The sequence below is a fragment of the Sus scrofa genome, chromosome X (assembly GCF_054392235.1).
Source record: "Sus scrofa isolate SSC_HxYL_T2T_F1_AM1 chromosome X, Sscrofa_HxYL_maternal_Yorkshire_Landrace_v2.0, whole genome shotgun sequence".
NCBI lineage: Eukaryota > Metazoa > Chordata > Mammalia > Artiodactyla > Suidae > Sus > Sus scrofa.
In genome coordinates, this window is record NC_139401.1 from 52,465,922 (window position 1) to 52,487,439 (window position 21,518).

General features: G+C 36.3%; 1 protein-coding gene across 19 annotated transcripts in view; it reads left to right on the forward strand.

Moving 5' to 3' along the window:
• The window catches only part of KLF8 (KLF transcription factor 8), a 365,585-nt gene that overhangs the window by 276,808 nt on the left and 67,259 nt on the right, over positions 1-21,518 (forward strand). For 9 of the 19 annotated variants that reach the window (XM_085006125.1, XM_085006114.1, XM_085006117.1 and 6 more), the window contains 2 exons: positions 1,255-1,326; positions 9,923-9,996. In XM_085006125.1, coding sequence (XP_084862251.1) covers positions 9,925-9,996 — 72 coding nt within the window. In that variant the 5' untranslated portion in view covers positions 1,255-1,326; positions 9,923-9,924. 19 annotated transcript variants of the gene reach the window in all.

The window sequence follows — 21,518 nt, forward strand, 5'->3', positions numbered from 1 at the left end:
GACAACCCTGTAAGGGGGTCAGGCTAAGCTGATGTATCTCCATCTTGTAGGTGAGAAAACTGAGGCATGGGAAAGTCAAATGGCTTGTTCAAAGTCATACAGCTCCCAAAAAAAGAAAAAAAGAAAAAAAATAAGAAAAAAAAAACAAAGTCATATAGCTCCTTCTGGTGTTTCTTATCACCTTATCTTTTTAATACCTTACATTTCTTTTCTACTTCAAGCTTAGCTTAGCTTAGCTTAACAGTAATGATGCAATACTCAATTTCATTCTTTCTTTCACGTGGTATGTCCTGGCAATTTACAATTATTTTCATGGTAATATGTCCTCTCCTCTTAAATTAATGTTCTTTTTAGCATTTTAGTTGCCCCTATTTTCTTTTTCTCATTCGGGAAAGCTGAAAATGCAAGCTGCAGGCCTTTCTTGTATTGGAGCCACTTCTGAGTACCTGCTCTGGTGGTGGTTGCTATAATTTGGGCTAAGTACTTCAAACACTCTCCAGATTTTGTGTATGTTGAGACTCTTTCAATAGAAAAACCATAGTGAGCTATCTGTTGAGAAGCCATAAATGGAGGTTTTATTGAGTTTGGGTTTTCTAGTTGTTCCTATGATGATAGGTATGACCCTATTTGGAGGAAATGAGCGAAATTGAAAGATCTTCAAATCTTTTATTATGCAGGGTTTTTTTTTTTTTCTAGCAACCATTAACCCTCCAGTATGTAATTTCATTCAAACAGAGGTTGGGGGAATCTCATTGGCACCCAGATCAAGGAGCATTACAGCTGCATTATAGCTCTAGACTTCTGAGGTTCAGATCCCAGTTCTGCCATTTGCTAGCTAGGTGATTTGGGATAAGCTACTTTATCTGTGTTTCAGTTTCATCATTTTTAAAATGGGGAAATAATATGCCCACTCCTAGAATTTTGAGGATTAAATGAGCTAATATAAGTATTAGTTCTTTTAGCTGAACAATACTTAGCACATAGTAAGTACTTGGTGACTGTTGGTTATTATTGCTCTTTTATCAACATTTTATTGTTAATGCCATGCTCAGAGTAGCCTTATTCCTGAAGATTTTCCCAGAGGCCCATTATGAATCTCCCTATTCCTCTGTAAGATATATAATCAAACTGTCTGAAAATATATGTGTATCTGGTTGTTCTTTAATTACCTTTTTCTAATATTTAAAACATAGAAAATACTTTTTAAAATACCTATAATCTCAAAATCCTAAAACCTTAATTTTCATTTTTCAGCAGTTCCGGCATTTCTTATAAGTCAGAGGCTGAAAGTGAATGATATCTGCTCAAGATCCTCCAGAATAATTGGTTTGTTCTCCTTAAACTTGTTTTTCTTTTAAGCAGACAGTTTTTTAGAAATAAGATGCTTACCGTATTTGGGATATTAGTAGTGAGAGAGCACTGTAATCTGAATTAGAGGATAAGAGTTCTGGTTCTGATTCCATCATTTCTAAACTATGTGACCTTGGGCCTCCAAATTCATTAACTGTGAAATGGGAATGATACATAAAAGCTCTCTTTTTCCCTACAGTAAAGCTGCATAGATGCACATAAGGAATTATTACTTATATTGTCAAAATGCTATGTCTTAAGACACTAGGTACCTTCATAGGTCAGTGTCAGGATTCCCAATGTTTTGCTTTCTTTTGTAGTTGTCGGCCCCAATGACTCTACTTTGCTTCTCTCTCTCTCACTCTTTTTTTTGTTTGTTTTTTGTTTTGTTTTGTTTTGTCTTTTTAGACCCGCACTAGCAGCATAAGGAGGTTGCCAGGCTAGGGGTAAAATCAGAGCTGTAGCTGCTGGCCTACACCACAGCTCACAGCAACGCTGGATCCTTAACCCACTGAGCAAGGCCAGGAATGGAACCTGCGTCCTCATGGATGCTAGTCAGATTCGTTTCCACTGAGCCACTAGGGGAATCCTGCTTCTCTTCTTAAGAATCTAACTTCTCACTTCATCTCTAGACATTTTTCACCCCTCAGTGCTGGCCAAAGGGTGGAATGTGTTCTTACTAGTCAATCACCAGCTCTTGTCCCTTGGAGGCACTGTTCACTTTCATAAAACAAGCAGATCACTTGAGTAACAAAATGCCACTTGAGTAACAAAATTAGCTTGGAACATGAAAAAAGTAGTATAATCTTATCAATTTTCTATAGTTATAGTCCCTGGAGTGTGGTTTGTAATGTTCTGCATAAATGAGAGATTGACCTGCTGTGGATGGGACTCAGTCCATCTCCTTCTCTCCTTTATTTCCTCCTCCAGTACTCTTTTCCTTAGGAGAAGGACAAGAAAGTCTAGCTTCTACTTAGAACAGCAACTCTAACTCTAGAGAAAGTCAAAAGTTTTACAAAGGCTTAAAAAGTTTAAAATAAAACTGAGCTTTCTTTGATACTGTTCTGTAAGCCCTAGTTTCCTTCAGTTTTAAACTTTGTCTGGCTAAACATTAAAGAAAACAGTTTTTAAAAAGAAGCAAGTACACCTTCCTGGAGCTTTCCTTTTACTCCTACCAACATTTAGAATGTTGTCCAGAGTTATCTAATGGCTGCTCTTTGGGTCTGAGGACACTAATCAGAAATGGCTGAGACAATCCTAATTGTCAGCTATCCCTCTTGCGCCATTGGACTAAAATATCTGTGATATGGGTGGGGCAAAAAAATATTTTTCAAACTCCTTGATTATTGCTATTAAATAGTATTATTTTATATTGTAATATTATTGCTATTAAATAACCTTTCTTATTCCTATAATCATTCATTCATTAGACATTAGCACATTAAATGGAGGAAGTACTCTGCTAAAAGAAAGGGATACAGAGAAGAACAAGACGAGGTAACTATTGCAAGGATCACGTGGTGGTAGGGGAAACAGACAATGACATTGTGCCGGGTACTGTTTTAAACACTTGAACACATATTAAGTTAATAAATCCTCATGAAAATTCTATGAGCTGGTACTATTATTACCTCCATTTTATAGTTAGGGAAACAGACAAAGGGCAGTCAACAACTTCCTTGAAGTCATATTGTTAAGAAGTAGCAGAGCCAGTATGTGGCCCTGGGCACTTACTTCAGAGCCTTCTTGTTTTTACCACACTTGCGTAGCAATGTGATGTATGATTAAAAGGGGAAGTCAGGGAGTTCCTATTGTGTCTCAGTGGTAATGAACCCGGCTAGTATCCATGAGGACACAATCCCTGGCCTTGCTTAGTGGGTTAAGGATCCAGCATTGTTGTGAGCTACGATGTAGATTGCAGACATGGCTTGAATCTGGCATTGCTGTGGCTATGGCGTAGGCCCAGCTATATCTCCCATTTGACCCCTAGCCTGAGAACCTCCATATGCTGCAGGTATGGACCTAAAAAGCAAAAAAAAAAAAAAAAAAAAAAAAAGGTGGGGGGGGAGTGACTTGGAGTTGAAGGGTTAGGTTTAAGTGATATTTATACAGTAGAATTTATTGGGGCTGATAACCAATTGGCTGGAGATGGAGAGAGGGGTCAAAGATGATGGACCCTCAGTCAGTGAGAATGGGTTGACAGAGGTGCTAAAAACCTTAAATATAAGAGGTAGAGAAGGCTTGTAAGCACAAAGTATAAAGGACTCCTTAAAGAGTATAAAGGCCCCATCTGATTCCTAGATAGTGAAAACAATAGCTAATTATATTGAAAACTTTTTATATGCCAGGAACTATTTTAAGTGCATTTACATGTAGTAATCCATAGAACCCTCACATTAACCCTATAAAATCAGTGCTATTTCCCCTACCTCTTGGCAGGTGAAGAAACTGAGGTTCATAGTGGCTAAATAGCTTGTCAAAGTTATTCTGCTTCCTCAACTGTGCTGTTTCATAATCCATAGGAATTGAAGAAGACCAGATAGGAGATGGCTCTTGTAAGCTATCTTGTCTAGAAATAACAAGACCTGATTGAAGGATAGGTGAATGGAAAGGAAGAAGAAAATTCTCTCCACTCTCTCCTGGCTGTTTTGATGGCCCATCTGTGGAATATTAGAGTTACCTGCTTGGCCATTGTTTTTCTACCATTGCACCTCCTTTTCCCCTACTTCTTGAAATCAGAAAAGGCTGCCCTCTCTGATACCTCATACCTCACAGTTAATTACATTCAATATTAACATAATAAAAAGTCTTTATTTATTAAAGCCTTCAGACATCTCTCATATATAACCTATTTAATTTTATTTTCCCCACTGTTGTCCAATTCCTGTGCTTGAGAAAACACACTTCCTTGTTCTATTTTTCTGTCACTGTCATCAAAAACTTTTAGTAATGTATTGAACACCTACCATGTGCCAGGCGCTGTTCTAAGCCCCTGAAAAACCAATCAAAGATGAAAATCTCTGCCTGCAAAAAACTTACAATCTAATTGAAATTTGAGTTTTCTGCAACTGACTGCTGTGCTTATTCCTTACTAAGTTTCTTCCTCTGCTAACCCCAACTCCTGCCCCTAAAGAGGTTTCATACAGGCCTTAGGACTCTGCAGAGAACAATTTAAAATCTTTTAATTCTACACAGAAAAGCTGAGGCTTAGAAAGAAAAAGGCCTTGACAAAGATTATAGGATGTAATTCTTTGGCATCTAACTCCGAGGTCAGTGCTCTCTGCTATACTTGCTGACTCTAAATGTCTGGTTGACCCAGAACTAAAACCGATAGCAGTCTGCTCAGTATAACCTTTTACACATACTAATTATGCAATAAATATTTCGCGAATGATGACGGTATATAAAAGCAGTTTGACCCATATACTTGCATCAAAGAAAATGCATGTATTTTGAAACAAAATTGGAAATATTTTAAAATGTCAAAATTCTTTAAGCTCTTCTACAGTAGCGCAGAAATTTTCTTCATAATCTCAATAGAATATTCATTGTGTAATATTGCCTAATAACCTAATTAAAACTAATTTCCTCAATTCCTAGCAGTCAATTAATAAAGGAATTGTTTTTAGGTTTATCATGTACTTTTCTGTGTTTCTGTATTATAATTTTTTGCAGTTGTGTATATTTCTTTTCTATTCTTATTTTTATCATTATTTTTTCAATAGTTATTTCTCCAATATACTTTTTTTCTACTGTACGGCATGGTGACCCAGTGACACATACATGTACACATTCTACTTTCTCACATTATCATGCTCCATCATAAGGGACTAGACATAGTTCCCAGTGCTACACAGCAGGATCTCATCACTAATCCATTCCAAAGGCAATAGTTTCTATCTGTTAACCCAAAGCTCCCCAACCACCCCATTCCCTCCCCCTCCCCCTTGGCAAACACAAGTCTATTCTGCAAGTCCGTGATTTTCTTTTCTGTGGAAAGGTTCCTTTGTGCCATATATTAGGTTCCAGATATAAGTGATATCATATGGTATTTGTCTCTCTCTTTCTGACTTACTAAGTATGAGAGTCTCTTGTTCCATCCATGTTGCTGCAAATGGCATTATGTTGTTCTTTTTCATGGATGAGTAGTATTCCATTGTTTATATGCACCACATCCTCCTAATCCAATCATCTGTCAATGGACATTTGGGTTTTTTCCATGTCTTGACTATTGTGAATAGTGCTGCAATGAACATGCGGGTGCAGGAGTATTTTTCAAGGAAAATTTTGTCCAGATGTATGACCAAGAGTGGGATTTCTAAGTCATATGGTAGTTCTATGTGTAGTTTTCTAAGATACCTCCACACTGTTTTCCATAGTGGTTGTACCAGCCTACATTCCAACCAACAGTGCAGGAGGGTTCCCTTTTCTCCACACCCCCTCCAGCATTTGTTATTTGTGGACTTATTAATGATGGCCATTCTGATTGGCGTGAGGTAGTATCTCATGGTAGTTTTAATTTGCACTTCTCTAATAATCAGGGATATTGAGCATTTTTTCATGTGCTTGTTGGCCATCTGTATATCTTGTTTGGAGAAATGTCTATTCAGGTCTTTTGCCCATTTTTCCATTGGGTTGTTGGCTTTTTTGCTGTTGAGTTGTATAAGTTGCTTGCATATTTTAGAGATTAAACCCTTGTCAGTTGCATCATTTGAAAGTATTTTCTCCCAACCTGTAAGTGGTCTTTTTGTTCTCTTTTGGTTTCCTTTGCTCTGCAAAAGGCTGTCAGTTTGATTAGGTCCCATATTTTTGCTCTTATTTCTGTTGCTTTAGGAGACTGACCTGAGAAAGCATTTGTAAGGTTGATGTCAAAGAATGCTTTGCCTATGTTCGCTTCCAGGATTTTGACGTTGTCTTTTCTTAGATCTCAGTCTTTCAGCCATTTTGAGTTGATTTCCTGCATGGTGTGAGGGTGTGTTCTAGTTTCATTGATTTGCATGCAGCTGTCCAGGTTTCCCATCACGACTTGCTGAAAAGAGTGTCTTCTTCCCATTTCATGTTCTTGCCTCCTTTGTCAAAGATTACTTGACCATAGGTGTCTGGGTTTGTTTCTGGGCTCTCTACTCTGTTCCATTGGTCTGTCTGTCTGTTTTGGTACCAGTACCACACTGTCTTGATGACTGTGGCTTTGTACTATTGCCTGAAGTCTGGGAGAGTGATGCCTCCTGCTTGGTTTTTGTTCCTCAGGATTGCCTTGGCAATTCTGGATCTTTTGTGGTTCCATATAAATTGTTGAACTGTTTGTTGTAGTTCTGTGAAAAATGTTATGGGGAGTTTGATAGGGATTGCATTGAATCTGTAGATTGCTTTGAGTAGTATAGCCATTTTTACAATATTAATTTTTCTGACCCAGGAGCATGGGATATCTTTCCATTTCTTTACATCTTCTTTAATTTCCTTGATTAATGTTTTATAGTTCTTGGCATGTAAGTCCTTTACCTCCTTGGTCAGATGTGTTCCCAGGTATTTGATTTTTTGGGGTGCAGTTTTAAATGGTATTGTATTTTTGTATTCCTTTTTCTAATATTTCATTTTTAGTATACAGAAATGTGACTGATTTCTGAATGTTAATCTTATATCCTGCTACTTTTCTGAATTTGCTGATCAGTTCATGAGTCCTTAGGGTTTTCTACATATAGTATCATGTCATCTGCATACAGTGACAGTTTTACCTCTTCTCTTCCTATTTGGATGCCTTTTATTTCTTTGGTTTGTCTGATATGCTGTGGTTAGGACTTCCAAGACTATGCTGAATAACAGTGGTGAGAGTGGGCATCCTTGTCTTGTTCCAGATTTAGGTGGGAAGGCTTTCAGCTTTTCTCCATTGAGTATTATATTTGCTGTGGGTTTTCCATAAATGGCTTTGATTATGTTAAGGTATGTTCCCTCTATACCCACTTTGGTTAAGAGTTTTTTCATCATGAATGGATATCGGACTTTGTCAAGTGCTTTTTCTGCATCTATTGAGATGATCTTGTGGTTTTTGACTTTTGTTACTGTGGTGTATGACGTTGTTTGATTTGCGTGTGTTGAACCATCCTTGTGCACCTGGGATGAATCCCACCTGTTCGTGTTGTATGATCTTTTTTATGTGTTGTTTGATTCAGTTGGCTAAAATTTTTTGAGAATTTTTGCGTCTATATTCATCAAAGATATTGGTGTATAGTTTTCTTTGTTGGTGGTATCTTTGTCTGGTTTTGGAATGAGGGTGATGGTGGCATCATAGAATATCGTTGGGAGTGTTCCTTCTTCTTCAACCTTTTGAAAAAGTTTGAGGAGGATGGTTATCACTTCCTCTTTGTATGTTTGGTAGAATTCACGTGTGAAGCCATCTGGTCCTGGACTTTTCTTTGTAGGGAGTGTTTTTATGACCTCTTCAATTTCGTTTCTAGTGGCTGGCCAGTTCAGTTGATCTATTTCTTCTTGATTCAGTTTTGGCAGGCTGTAAGTCTCTAGAAAGTTGTCCATTTCTTACAGATTGTCAAATTTTGGCATACAATTGTTGATAGTATTCTCTCATGGTGTTTTGTATTTCTATAGTATCCGTTGTGACTTGTCCTTTTTCATTTCTCATTTTGTTTATTTGGGTTTTTTCTCTCCTCTTCTTGGTGAGTCTCACCAGAGGTTTGTCAATTTTGTTTACCTTTTCAAAGAACCAGCTCTTGGTTTTATTGATTTCTTCAATTGTTTTGTTAATCTCTATTTTATTGATTTCCTCTTTGATCTTTAAGATTTCCTCCCTTCTGCTGACTTTAGGTTTTGTTTGTTCTTCTTTTTCTAATTCATTTAAGTGTTGAGTGAAGTTGTCGATTTGAGATTTTTCTTCTTTTTTGAGGAAGGCCTGTATTGGTATGAATTTCCCTGTGAGCACTGCTTTTGTGGCCTCCCATAGATTTTTGAGTGGATGTGTCTTCATTATCATTTGTCTCAAGGTAGTTTTTAATTTCCTTCTTGTTGTCCTCATTGACCCCTTGGTTTTTTAGTAGCATGTTGTTTAGTCTCCATGTAGTAGGTTTTTTCTCATTTCTTTTCCTGTGGTTGATTTCTAGTTTCATGCCATTGTGGTCAGAGAAGATACTTGAAATAATTTCTATACTATTAAATTTGTTGAGGTTAGCTTTGTGCCCCAGTATGTGATCAATTCTTGAGAATGTTCCGTGTGCACTTGAGAAGAATGTATATTCTCATTTTTTTTTTTTTGGATGTAATGTCCTGAAGATGTCAATTAAGTCTAGCTTTTCTGTTATGTCCTTTGGGATCTCTGTTGCCTTATTGATTTTCGGTCTAGAGGATCTGTCCATTGATGTGAGGGGGATGTTAAAGTCTCCTACTATGATTGTATTCCCATATTTTCTCCTTTTATGTCTGTTAGTATTTGTTGTATGTGTTATATTTATATCCTTGCTGATTGTTCACTCCTTGTATTTTAACTGCATTAGGTCTTAAATGGCTATTGTGAAGTGATCTGTAAAATGAACATCTTATGGATAAATGTATTTGATATCCAAAACAATTAACTGATATTTGGACTATCTTTTGAAATACAATCAGATAATAAATGAGGAAACTGTTGTAATTGACTTGGATACACTTAGCATAATCTGAAATCTGACCAGTTAAGTCCAATGCAAGCTGTAGATTCACTTTCTTTACACTATGTTTTCTTTTTTAGTGAGATTAGAATGTAGATAAATCAGGAGCTCCTTCTGTAGCACAATAGGACTCTTGAGAGCTCTGGGACACAGCCTAACATAGTGGGTTGATGATGGAGCATTGCTGCCGCTATGTCTTAGGTCACTACTGCAGCTCAGATCTGATCCCTGGCCCTGAAGCTCATACATACCGCAGGTCAGCCAAAAATGAAAAAAAAAAAAAGAATATAAATAAATCAAAGGAAATCTGGTCGAAGAGATGCTAGTAGGTACTACTGATGGAAATGATTGTGATGGTATAGGGCAACTGTGTGAAGCCATCAAGTATTTACTTTCAGAGGAAGAAAAATTATCTAAAAAGGAAATAGAATATTGTTTATATGAACCCCACTTGGCTTAAATATTTATGTGAAGTAGAAATTTAAAATACTTCTTTAGAAAGAGGTATAGTGCTGATATATAAAATAAACGAGTTCATTAGGGTAAATAAATACAGGAGCCTGGAACTCCTTAAAATGATAACTAGGACAGGAAGGGGAAGATTCTAGAAACTATGTCACTATGATAATCTTATGAAGGTAGTGAGAGTTGAAGCAGTTGAAAAAATTAGTTTCATGTTCATATAGGATTTGAGGGGAGGGGGCAGCTAATATTCTTAGGGACCAATAAGGGCTGTCTTGGTGAGTAGAATAAATACATTAGAATGTTGTCCGTATACTGACTTCTCATTGTGTAGGTAAGTCTTGAAAAATAATGTTCATAGGATACAAGCCATTGTAACCAAGGGTAAATGGCATATTGTATGCATATAGTGAATTAGATCTTATTTTAAAATTATCTTTCCGTTGTTTCTTTTCCAGATATGGATCAACTCATAAACAACTTGGAGGTCCAACTTAATTCAGAAACTGGCTCAATGCATGTATTCAAACAGGTCAGTTATCAGGCAAATGAAATACTAATATTAAGACATAATAGACTTGAGTATCTGGTAATCATTATAGAACTGAAGCTCATTTCTCTAACAGCATGGTAGGGGCTGTGAAGGGGTGAAGGAAGGGAGGTTTCTAGGAAGTATCTATATGCCTGGGTTTCTGGTTCAAATAAATAGCAAATCTGGCCTAAAAGAAACATAACTTCTGGGATCAAGCATTTAGGGACAATATTAGATTCATAGTAGACAGTAGCCATCATTTATCTAGCGCTATTCCACATTTTGGGAACTCGATATACTAAATCCATTGTCCTATTTAATCTTCACAATAACTCTGTTGGATAGTATCTTAGTCAGAGTTCTCCTAATAAACAGAATCATCAGAATCTGTATTTCTCAACATCTATCTCTATAACTATAGATATAAATAAAAATGTATCTGTCTATATAACTATGGATATAAATACTACATATACTATATATAAAGATATATCTTTACAAATAAAATAAAACCATATCTATATCTATATATCTATCCAAATATATCTATCTTTGTCCACCTCTCTATATAGAGAGAAAGATTTTAAGGAATTGGCTTGCATGATTATGAAATCCTGGTGAATTCAAAATCTGATGGGGTAGGCTGGTAAACCGGAGAGCCACAGAAGAGTTACAGTTCTAGTCCAAAGGCAGTCTGCTGGAAGAATTTTTTTGCCTTTCTTCCTTGAAGGAGGTCAGTCTTTGTTTATTAAAGCCTTAAGTGACTGTGGCTCAGTGGAAATGAACCCAACAGTATCCATGAGGATGCAGCTTGGATGGCAGCTGCAGCTCCCATTCGACCCCTAGCCTGGGAACTTCTGTATGTAGCACCTGCAGCCCTAAAAAATAAATAAATAAAAATAAAGCCTTCAAGTGATTGGATGAGGCTAACCCATATTATGGAGGGTTTATTCAGAATTCAAAGTTCAATGCTTTATTCAAAATTCAATGATTTAAATGTTAATATCATCCAAAAAACTTCTTCAGAGAAGAAACGTTCAGAATGATGTTTGACCAAATATATGGGCATCTGGCCCAACCAAGTTGACACATAAAATTAGTCATTACAGATAGGTATTCTTAATGTTCCCATTTTACAGAGAAGAAAATTTTGTGCTTGGACACTCCTTGAAAAAGGATTCAAACAGATTATCTGGTTTTTACAGCTAAGCACTCTGTGTTAGATGTGGAACTCCCATTTTGCTTAGGGTTGAGTTCTAAAGTCATTGCATAAGTGAAACCCAATACATTTAAAATTATCCTTGAAAATCCCTTAAATTGTCTGTAAAATTGTATACAGTTTTACATTACATGTCCAGTACTCATCTGTTTCTTAAGTCACCAGATAAAGTTTCTGGCTGACATTTAATGAGTCTTATTTTAGAAAAAAAATGTTTTTAATCATTAAATGCTTTGTCTTTGGAGTACAATTGGTTTTGTTTAAGTTATATGTGCATGTGGATGAGATGTCTTTGTACTGTTTTAATGACATTAAAACCAATATAAGGTCTTGTTTACCTTATTTGTAGTTGTTGCCATTTAGGGACTATTATCATATCAAAAGTTGCTAATTGTTGCAAAACATCTGCAGGTTAGTTGTTGGTGCTTTAGTAGATACTAAGAGGAAGCTGAGTATAATTGTTAGATAAAATGTATTGGATTTTTAATAAAAATAATTCAGTGAACTGTTGTCAAGTGTGCATGGCTACCTTATTTTGAAATCTCAGTACACCTAAATACAATTCCAAAAATGTTTTTCCATGTGTTAAGTATACTAAGATTCCAGAATTTGAAGTCACTTTGAACTTGGTACAATGTATAGAAAATTCTGGATAGTATATAATCTAAGCACTTGTTTTTGTTTCTTGCCATTTCCAAGATATCTTGTTTTTAGTAAAGCTAAGGTACTGGTGGTACATGGCCACAGAGCACTGACCATGTCCTTGCTCAGCACTCGTGTTTTATAACAGTACAATGCTGGCAAAATCCTTAGGGGCAGAAGCCTCCTAGTTTGGTTCATTCTGTGATTTATGTCATGAGGTATGATTGGTATATGGTTGTCTTGCTCAGTACACACATGCTGCTCTCACTTCTTTGAATTCCTACATCGCCATGCCATATAATGAAAGAGCACTTGTTTGTCACCCGCCCTTTGTTTCTAGTTTCTGATTATTTTCTAGAAGTAAGATTTCTTGGACAAAGTGTATGAGCAGCTCTAGGGTTCATATTGAATCATACATGTCTTCCCCACTCCAATTTAATGTCATTAACGTTTTGGCATATATTCTCACATAGTTGTATATAGTCTCTTTTTCTGTGATTCTCTCCCTCTCTTTCTCTTTTTCTTTTTCTTTCATTTCTTACCTTTGAGAGTAATTTACAACAGGAACCTTCAGGCCTAAATAATTTAGCATGCATCACTTACAAATAATGACATTCTCCTGTATAACTACATCAACACTTACATACCCAAGAAAAGTAACAATATTTCTATGATACTGTCTAATCATGTCATACATTACTCAAAATTTCTCAATGACACCTTTTCCCATACCATTCTTTCTGTCTGGAGTACGCTTCAATCAGCCTGTTTAATTTAATAAATCCCACATTTTTTATAGGGTCCAAATTCTACTTTCATTTCTTCCATAAAACTTTCACTGATAATTCCAATTCACACTAACCTCTAGTGCCCTGAGCTCCTGGAATGTTAAATTATCTGTATTCGTCCCTCGTGTGGCTCTGCTTATTACTTGTTTTCTAACTGTCAGTGGCTTCATGTAAATTTATCTTGTTTACACAGTGATATTCTTTGTCTCCCAAACTTAAATTATTTGTGTACCTCCTTCACAATTTTTTTCATATTCTTATCATGAATATTATTTACTCACTTAAAAAATTAGATCAGCTAAAAATACGTAAAGACCTATATTAGTTTTGTCCTAAATAGTCTGGAGAATTCTGGGTTTGATGTGAGACATTAGTTTCCTAGGGCTGCCACAAAAAAATTACTGCAAATTGGGTGGCTTAAGACAACAGAAATGTATTCTATTACAGTTATAGAGGCCAGAAGTTCAAAATCAAGGTGTTGTCAGTGCCATGATCCATCCTAAGGCTCTAGAGGAGAATCTGTTCTTTGCCCTTTCCATGGTTCTGGTGGATGCAGATGTCCTTTGACTTGTGGCCTCAGCACTCCAATGTCTGTGTGCATCTTCATATTGATTTCTCTGTGCTTCTGTGTGTCTCTCCTCTGTGTGCCTTTTATAAGGATCCTCATTATTTAATTTAGGGCCTACCCAAATAATCCAGAATAATCTCTTCAAGATCCTTAATTACACATTCCAAATAAAGTAAAAATCATGTGGGTTCTGGGGATTAAGACATGGAACATATCTATGGGGGAAATCCATTCCTCCCACTACAATGTGTTATGCATATATTTTTTCCTAATATATAACTATTTAAGTAAAATGATTTATCTATGCTCCAGCCAAAACTAATGAGGAAGAAAATGTTTCATTTTATTATTTTTCATATTTTTCATAGTTTCATGCTAGGTAGTGATATTTCCATATTTTCACACTAGTTAATAAATCAAACACCTAATATACATATACATACACACATAATACATGCATACATATGTATATACCTACATATATACATTTCTGACCTCATTTTGCATGGATGTAGCTGCTACTATGCTTGATACTTTCTCTCCATCCTTTAGGATTGCTTATTCCATTAGTTTGTACAAATTGATGAATTATTTTGTCTTATAGTGCTCCATTTACTATTGAGATAGTGGTGAAGTAAAATTTGAAATTTGTCTAGGTTTAGATTACGTCTAGTGTTCTAATAATATCCAATTCCATCCACCTGTTCTTTCTCTAATACCCAAATACCTGATGTCCTTACTGGAGATTCATAGGGTTAAAGTGACATTTTTACTTAAACAATGAATGTGCACATATATGTATGTTGTGCATACAAATGCACTTGGGGAATAAAATGATTAGTCTAAACCCAGAGCAAAGCTTGAAGGGACCTGTATACAAAAGTATCTCTCCTCTTTCTGTTTGGGAGGAGCCTGGACTTTGTCTTATTACCATAGCAATAACTTGCTGCGCTGACTGGAGTATTTTGTTCTTTCATTTTCTTTCTAGTCATGCTATCCCACTTTCAAGCTCTAAATCAGAGCTGTTTTAAGCAAATGATGCCTCTAACCCTCCATCCCCAGGACCTTTCTACCTATCTTTATCAAATGCTTAAATATTTGTGAAATTGATCACCTTTTCTCTGGGTTTCTTTTTAGAATTTCCATACTCTTTGGTGACATTATCAGTAAATGACATTTTTATTTTTTTAATTTTTATCGGGCTATAGTTGACTTATAAAGCTGTGTTAATTTCAGGTGTACAGCAAAGTAAATCATCAGTTATTCATATACATTGTCAACTCAAATTAGCTTAAAATCTGATTAGAATTCTGGACATTTGAAGGGAAGGATTGTGGAAATTAAAACTTCTCTCAAAATGACCCCCATGTCTCTGTGTTTTTCTCATACCCAACCTTCTTCACATTCTCAGAAATCTTAGAAATCTGCAGCCTGAAGTTTTAAAATAGCGAATGGGTAAATATTCTCTTTCTTTGAAAAGTGATAGTGACTGACTACAGACTACAGAACACTTAAAACCTGAAGTAATCACACAATATTGAAGATGAAAAGAAGTGATTTAAAGAGAAAAATCTGAACACAGAACTTCAAATCACTCAGATGGGCTTCCAAAGCTGTGGTAACTGTATTAGTCATCTTTGTGAGAATTTTTTTTTAATAATGTCACATAACTTTATTTTTCCTCTAAAGTTACTATTGAGATACATATTAATCGTTAGAAAAGTATAATGTGAACACTCAATGAACATATTTTCAGTTCTCTCAATGTCAGTAGTTGGAGAAATGTCAAGTAGTTTCCTTTTTTTCTGAAACCATCCTTTAATTCTTTATTTATTTATTTATTTATTTATTTATTTATTTATTTAGTCTTTTGTCTTTTGAGGGCCACACCTGTGGCACATGGAGTTTCCCAGGCTAGGAGTCTAATCAGAGCTGCAGCTGCCAGCCTATGCCAAAACCACAGCAACACCAGATCCGAGCTGCATCTGTGAACTACACCACAGCTTATGGCAACCCCAGATCCTTAACCCACTGAGCGAGGCCAGGGATCAAACCCACAACCTTATGGTTCCCAGTCAGATTCGTTTCTGCTATGCCATGACAGGAACTCCCTAAATTTTTTAAAAATAATTTTTCCATTATAGTTGCTTTACAGTGTTCTGTCAATTTTCTACTGTACAGCAAAGTGGCCCAGTCATATATATATATACATATATATATATATGTATATATATATGCACACATATACTTCTTTTCTCACATTATCCTCCATCATGCTCCATCACAAGTGACTAGATATAGTTCCCTGTGCTATACAGCAGAATCTCATTGCTTATCCATTCCAAAAGCAATAGTTTGTATCTATTAACCCGAGACTCCCAGTCCATCCCACTCCTTTCCCTTCCCCCTTGGCAACCACAAGTTTGTGTTCCATGTCCATAAGTTTCTTTTCTGTGGAAAGGTTCATTTGTTCCATATATTAGATTCCAGATATAAGTGATATCATATGGTATTTATCTTTCTCTTTCTGATTTACTTCACTCAGTATGAGTGTCTCTAGTTCCATCCATGTTGCTGCAAATGGCATTATTTTTTTCTTTTTTATGGCTGAGTAGTATTCCATTGTGTATATATACCACATCTTCTTAAACATTCATCTCAATGGACATTGAGGTTGTTTCCATGTCTTGTCTATTGTGAATAGTGCTGCAATGACCATGTGGGTGCATGTGTCTTTTTCAAGGAAAGTTTTGCCCAAAGCTGTGGTAATTGTATTCAATGAAAAGAGGAATAGGGAGCCATTTTTAGTCATCTTTGCAAGAATTCTTAAAAACTTCCCAAACTCTAGGGCTGAAAACTCACTCCTTACATTATATCTTTTTTTTTTTTTTCAGCTTCAACAAGGGCATATGGAAGTTCCCAGGCCATGATCAAACCCATGCCACAGCTATAACCAGAGACACAGCAGTGACAATTCTGGATCTTTAACCCACTGAGCCATGGGGGAACTCCCACCTTATATATTTTTCAGAAGCTTTAAGTATAGTTTGCTTTGTACAAGGAGACGGTAAGGCAGATCATGTGTTTTTTTCAGCCATAGGGATAGCTATATTAAAAATATGAAAGAATTCAGACTGTATATTAAAATTCTTATTAAAATCATTTTGACCATGTTAAAAGAAAATTCTCTCTGCATGCAAAAATCACTCACTATAGTAATATGTAGATACTGAGTACTTATCTTAGTATGTCTTCAGGCCACAAATGTCAAACTTGAAAACTGCTTTTAATCATAGTCTTTTTACTTGAGGAGGTGTACTTGCAAAATATGGCATTCACAGAATTCCTGTTGTGGCTCAGTGGGTTAAGGACTTGATGTTGTCTCTGTGAGGATGTGGGTTTGATCCGTGGCCTCACTCAGTAAGTTAAGGATCTAGGGTTGCCACAATCTATGTTGTAGGTTGCAGACGTACCTAGGATCTGGTGTTTCCATGGCTGCAGTGTAGGCCCCAGCTGCAGCTTTGACTCAACCCCTGGCCTAGGAACGTACATACACTGCCTGTGCAGCCATAAAAAGAAAAAAATATATATATGGCATTAACAAGCCAAAAAATCCTTGCTACAGGATGGATTCATTTAGGTATAACAGATACACTTGAAAGTAACATGTAAAAAGGAAATATGTGACTATGTGCTTTGAAGCAGTTGCTATTAAAACAGTGCAACCCAAACAGTTGGACTTCCATTTCTTTTAATGTCTTGTGATGATTGCAGAAGAAGAGTAATGATTGATACTCTGTTGTAGACAGGGTTGTTGTTAAGAATTGTTAGATCACAGGAAAACTTGGTCTACAAAATGGAAAATCATGGTGGCTTGCTGAAGCAGGAACCTGCAACATCTTATAGGCAACAATAGCCTATATGTTCTTTAAGTTGTATATTTTCATCAGTTAGTTTCCATTTTGGAGTAATATATTTGTCAATAAAATGAATAACTGTAGCTTGAGTATTAACTAAGCAAAAGGTCTTCTACTCATAGCATTATTCTGGGCAACACTCAAAGTCTAAGAGATGGCCTCTATTTAGCAAAAGAAAGTAAGTTTGCCAGAGTCATCTCCATTTTATATTTAACATTCAGAACTTCAGCTTCCTTAGGTTTCTGGGGCTAAAGCAGAGAGTCCAGAAAGTCCCTGAAAATTTAGCTAGCTCTTCCCTTAATGTATTTTGGCAGACAGTGTTTATTTCTGTACCTGTACCCATAGTCCATACACTTCTAGAAAATGAAATTAAACCTAACCTCATTTTATGCTTTCTGTGGTAACTATGTTTCTCAGTATTATTGAATCTCTGTAATTCCAGAGATTCCTTGGATTCTGCCACTTTAATCTAGGGAGGCAGTTAGACACCTGAAGAGACAAGTAGGGAATATGGGAAAAATAGGAGCTTAGGTTGATTTGGTGGATTCAAAGGACAAGAAATTTTTTAAGTTCAACAGAACCATTCTTGACAACTTCTCCACCAACAGGATTCTACTGCTTCCCTACATAGGTTGAGTGAATCCACCCAGGAGGGATGGATTATGTTATATGTACAGCAAACAGTAGGACAAACCATTCTTGAGGAGCAGATTGAAGCAATACGTGGACTACAAACAAAGCCTGAGTAGGGATGAGGGCTTATAAATCAAGAAATCAAAATATCATAGCATTGCAGATGGAGAAAGGAGATGGCTATCTGGCTAAATTTTGTAGGTAAAACATGCTTACTTCTTAGTGTCTTTACTCATACTCAGCATGCTCTGAAGGTTTTTTAAAGGAAGTCAGAACAAGAGGACATTGCCCCTCATCAATCTCTGAGTTCAGGGCCATATTATCTCTCATCTAAATTTTATTTTATTTTATTTTATTTTATTTTATTTTATTTTATTTTATTTTATTTTATTTTATTTTATTTTTAAATTACTCAATGAATTTATTACATTTATAGTTGTACAATGATCATCAGGATCCCATTTTATAGCATTTCCATCCCACAATCCCAGCACATACCCCCACCCCCCAAACTGTCTCCTCCGGAGACCGTAAGTATTTCAATGTCTGTGAGTCAGCATCTGTTCTGCAAAGAAGTTCAGCCTGTCCTTTTTTCAGATTCCACATGTCAGTGGAAGCATTTGATGTTGGTGTCTCATTGTGTGGCTGACTTCACTTAGCATCATAATTTCTAGGTCCATCCATGTTGCTACAAATGCCGGTATTTTGTTCCTTTTAATGGCTGAAAAATATTCCATTGTGTATACGTACCACCTCTTCTTGAACTACTCCTCTGTCGATGGACATTTAGGTTGTTTCCATATCTTGGGTATTGTAAATGGTGCTGCAATGAACATGAGAATACATGTGTCTTTGCGGGTCATGGTTTTCTCTGGATAGATGCCCATGAGTGGGATGGCTGGATCAAATGGTAGTTCTATTTTTAGTTTTCTGAGGCATCTCTGTACTATTTTCCACAGTGGCTGCACCAAATTAAAATCCCACCAACAGTCTACTAGGGTTCCTTTTTCTCCACACCATCTCCAGCACTTATTGTTTCTAGACTTTTTGATGATGGCTATTCTGGCTGGTGTAAGATGGTACCTCACAGTGGTTTTGATTTGAGTTTCTCTAATAATAAGTGATGTTGAACATCTTTCCATGTGTTTTTTGTTTGCTTGTTTGTTTGGCCATCTGTATGTCTTCTTTGGAGAACTCTCTGTTTAGATCTTCTGCCCATTTTTTGATGGGGTTGTTTGTTTTTTTGGTATGGAACTACAGAAGGTGTTTATAAATTTTGGCGATGAATCCCTGGTCAGTTGATTTACTTGCAAAGACTTTCTCCCATTCTGTGGGTTGTCTTTTCGTTTTGTTTAGGGTTTCCTTTGCTGTGCAGAAACTTTGAAGTTTGATTAGGTCCCATTTGTTTATTTTTGTTTTTATTGTCAATACTCTAAGAGGTAGACCTGAGAAGATATTGCTGTCGTTTATGTCAGAGAGCGTTTGGCTATGTTTTCCTCTAAGAACTTGATAGTGTCTGGTCTTATATCTAGGTCTTTCATCCATTTGGAGTTTCTTTTTGTGGATGGTGTTAGGGAGTGTTCTAACTTCATTCTTTTCCATGTGGCTGTCCAGTTTTCCCAGCACCACTTATTGAAGGGGCTGTCTTCTCCATTGTATATTCTTGCCTCCTTTGTCATAGATGAGTTGGCTGTAGGTGCATGGCTTTAATCCTGGGCTTTCTATCCTGTTCCACTGATCTATATGTCTGTCTTTGTGCCAGTACCATATGGCTTTGATGATTGTTGCTTTGTAGTATAGTCTGAAGTCTAGGAGCCTGGCTCCTCCAGCTCCATTTTTTCGTTATCAGGATGGCTTTGGCTATTCCGGGTCTTTTGTGCTTCCAAACAAACTTTAAAATACTTTATTCGAGTTCTGTGAAAAATGTCCTTGGTAATTTTATAGGGATTGCATTGAATCTGTAGATTTCCTTGGGTAGTATAGTCATTCCAATCCAAGAGCAAGGTATGTCTTTCCATCTATTTGTGTCATCTTTGATCTCTTTCATCAGCGTCTTACAGAGTACAGGTCTTTTGTCTTTTTACATAGGTTTATTCACTCTAAGGTATTTTATTCTTTTGGATGTGATGGGAAATGTGATTGCTTGACTAATTTCTCTTTCTGCTCTTTCATTGCTAGTATTTAGAAATGCAGTCAATTTCTGTGTATTGCTTTTGTATCCTGCGACTTTGACAAATTCATTTATTCATTGATGAGCTCTAACAGTTTTCTGGTAGAGTCTTTAGGATTCTTAGGTATAGTATCATGTCATCTACAAATAGAGATAGTTTTACTTCTTCCTTTCCAATTTGGATTCCTTTTATCTCTTTTACTTCTCGGATTCCTGTGGCTAGGACTTCCAAAACTATGTTGAATAGTAGTCGCTAAAGCAGACATCCTTGATCTCAGTGGGAATTCTTTCAGCTTTTCACCACTGAGAAAAATGTTAGCTGTGGGTTTGTCATATGACCTTTACTATACTGATGCAGGTTCCCTCTATGCCCACTTTCTAAAGGTTTTTTTTTTTTTAATCAGAAATGGGTGTTGGATTTTTTCAAAGACTTTTTCAGCGTCTATTGAGAGGATCATATGGTTTTCATTCTTCAGTTTGTTAATGTGGTGTATCACACTGTTTGGTCTGTGGATATTCAAGAACCCCTGCATCACTGGGATAAATCCCACTTGATCATGATGTACAATCCTTTTAATGTATTGTTGGATGTGGTTTGCTAGTATTTTGTTGAGGATATTTGCATCTGTTTTCATCAGTGAAATTGGTCTGTAATATTCTTTTTTTGTGTTATCTTTGTCTGGTTTTGGTATCAGGGTGATGGTGGTCTCATAGAATAAGTTTGGGAGTATCCCTTCCTCTGCATTTTTTTGGAATAGTTTCAGAAGGCCTTAGATCTTCCCTAAATGTTTGATAGAATTCGCCTGTGAAGCCCTCTGGTCCTGGACTTTTGTTGGTTGGCAGATTTTTAATCACAGTTTCAATTTCATTTCTTGTGATTGGTCCATTCTTCTTTTCTATTTCATCTTGGTTTCGTCTTGGAAGATTGTACTTTTCTAAGAATTTGTCCATTTCTTCTAGGTTTTCTGTTTTATTGGCGAATAGTTGCCTATAGTAGTCTCTTAGAATCCTTTGTATTTCTGTGATGTCCGTTGTTACTTCTCCTTTTTCATTTCTAAATATATTGATTTGAGTCCTGTCTCTTTGTTGCTTGAAAAGTCTGGCAAAGGGTTTATCAATTTTATTGATCTTTTCAAAGAACCAGCTTTTCATTTCATTCATCATTTCTATGGGTTTTTTTTTTGTTTCTATTTCATTGATTTCTGCTCTGATCTTTGTGATTTCTTTCCTTCTATACCGTTAGGTCTTGTCTGTTCTTCTCTGTCAAGCTGCTTTAGATGTAAAGTTAGCTTGTTTATTTGAGCTTTTTCTTGTTTCCTGAGGTGCGCTTGTATTGCTCTAAACTTTCCTCTTACAACAGCTTTTGCTGCATCCCATAGGTTTTTGAGTGTCCTATCTTCGTTGTCATTTGCTTCTAGGTATTTTTTGATTTCTTCAGTGATCCATTGGTTGTTTAGTAGCATGTTGTCTCCACGTGTTTGCATTTTTTGCAGATTTTTTCTTGTTGTTGATGTCCAGTTGTATACCGTTGTGGTCAGAAAAGATGCTTGATATGATTTCAATTTTCTTAACGTTACCGAGGTTG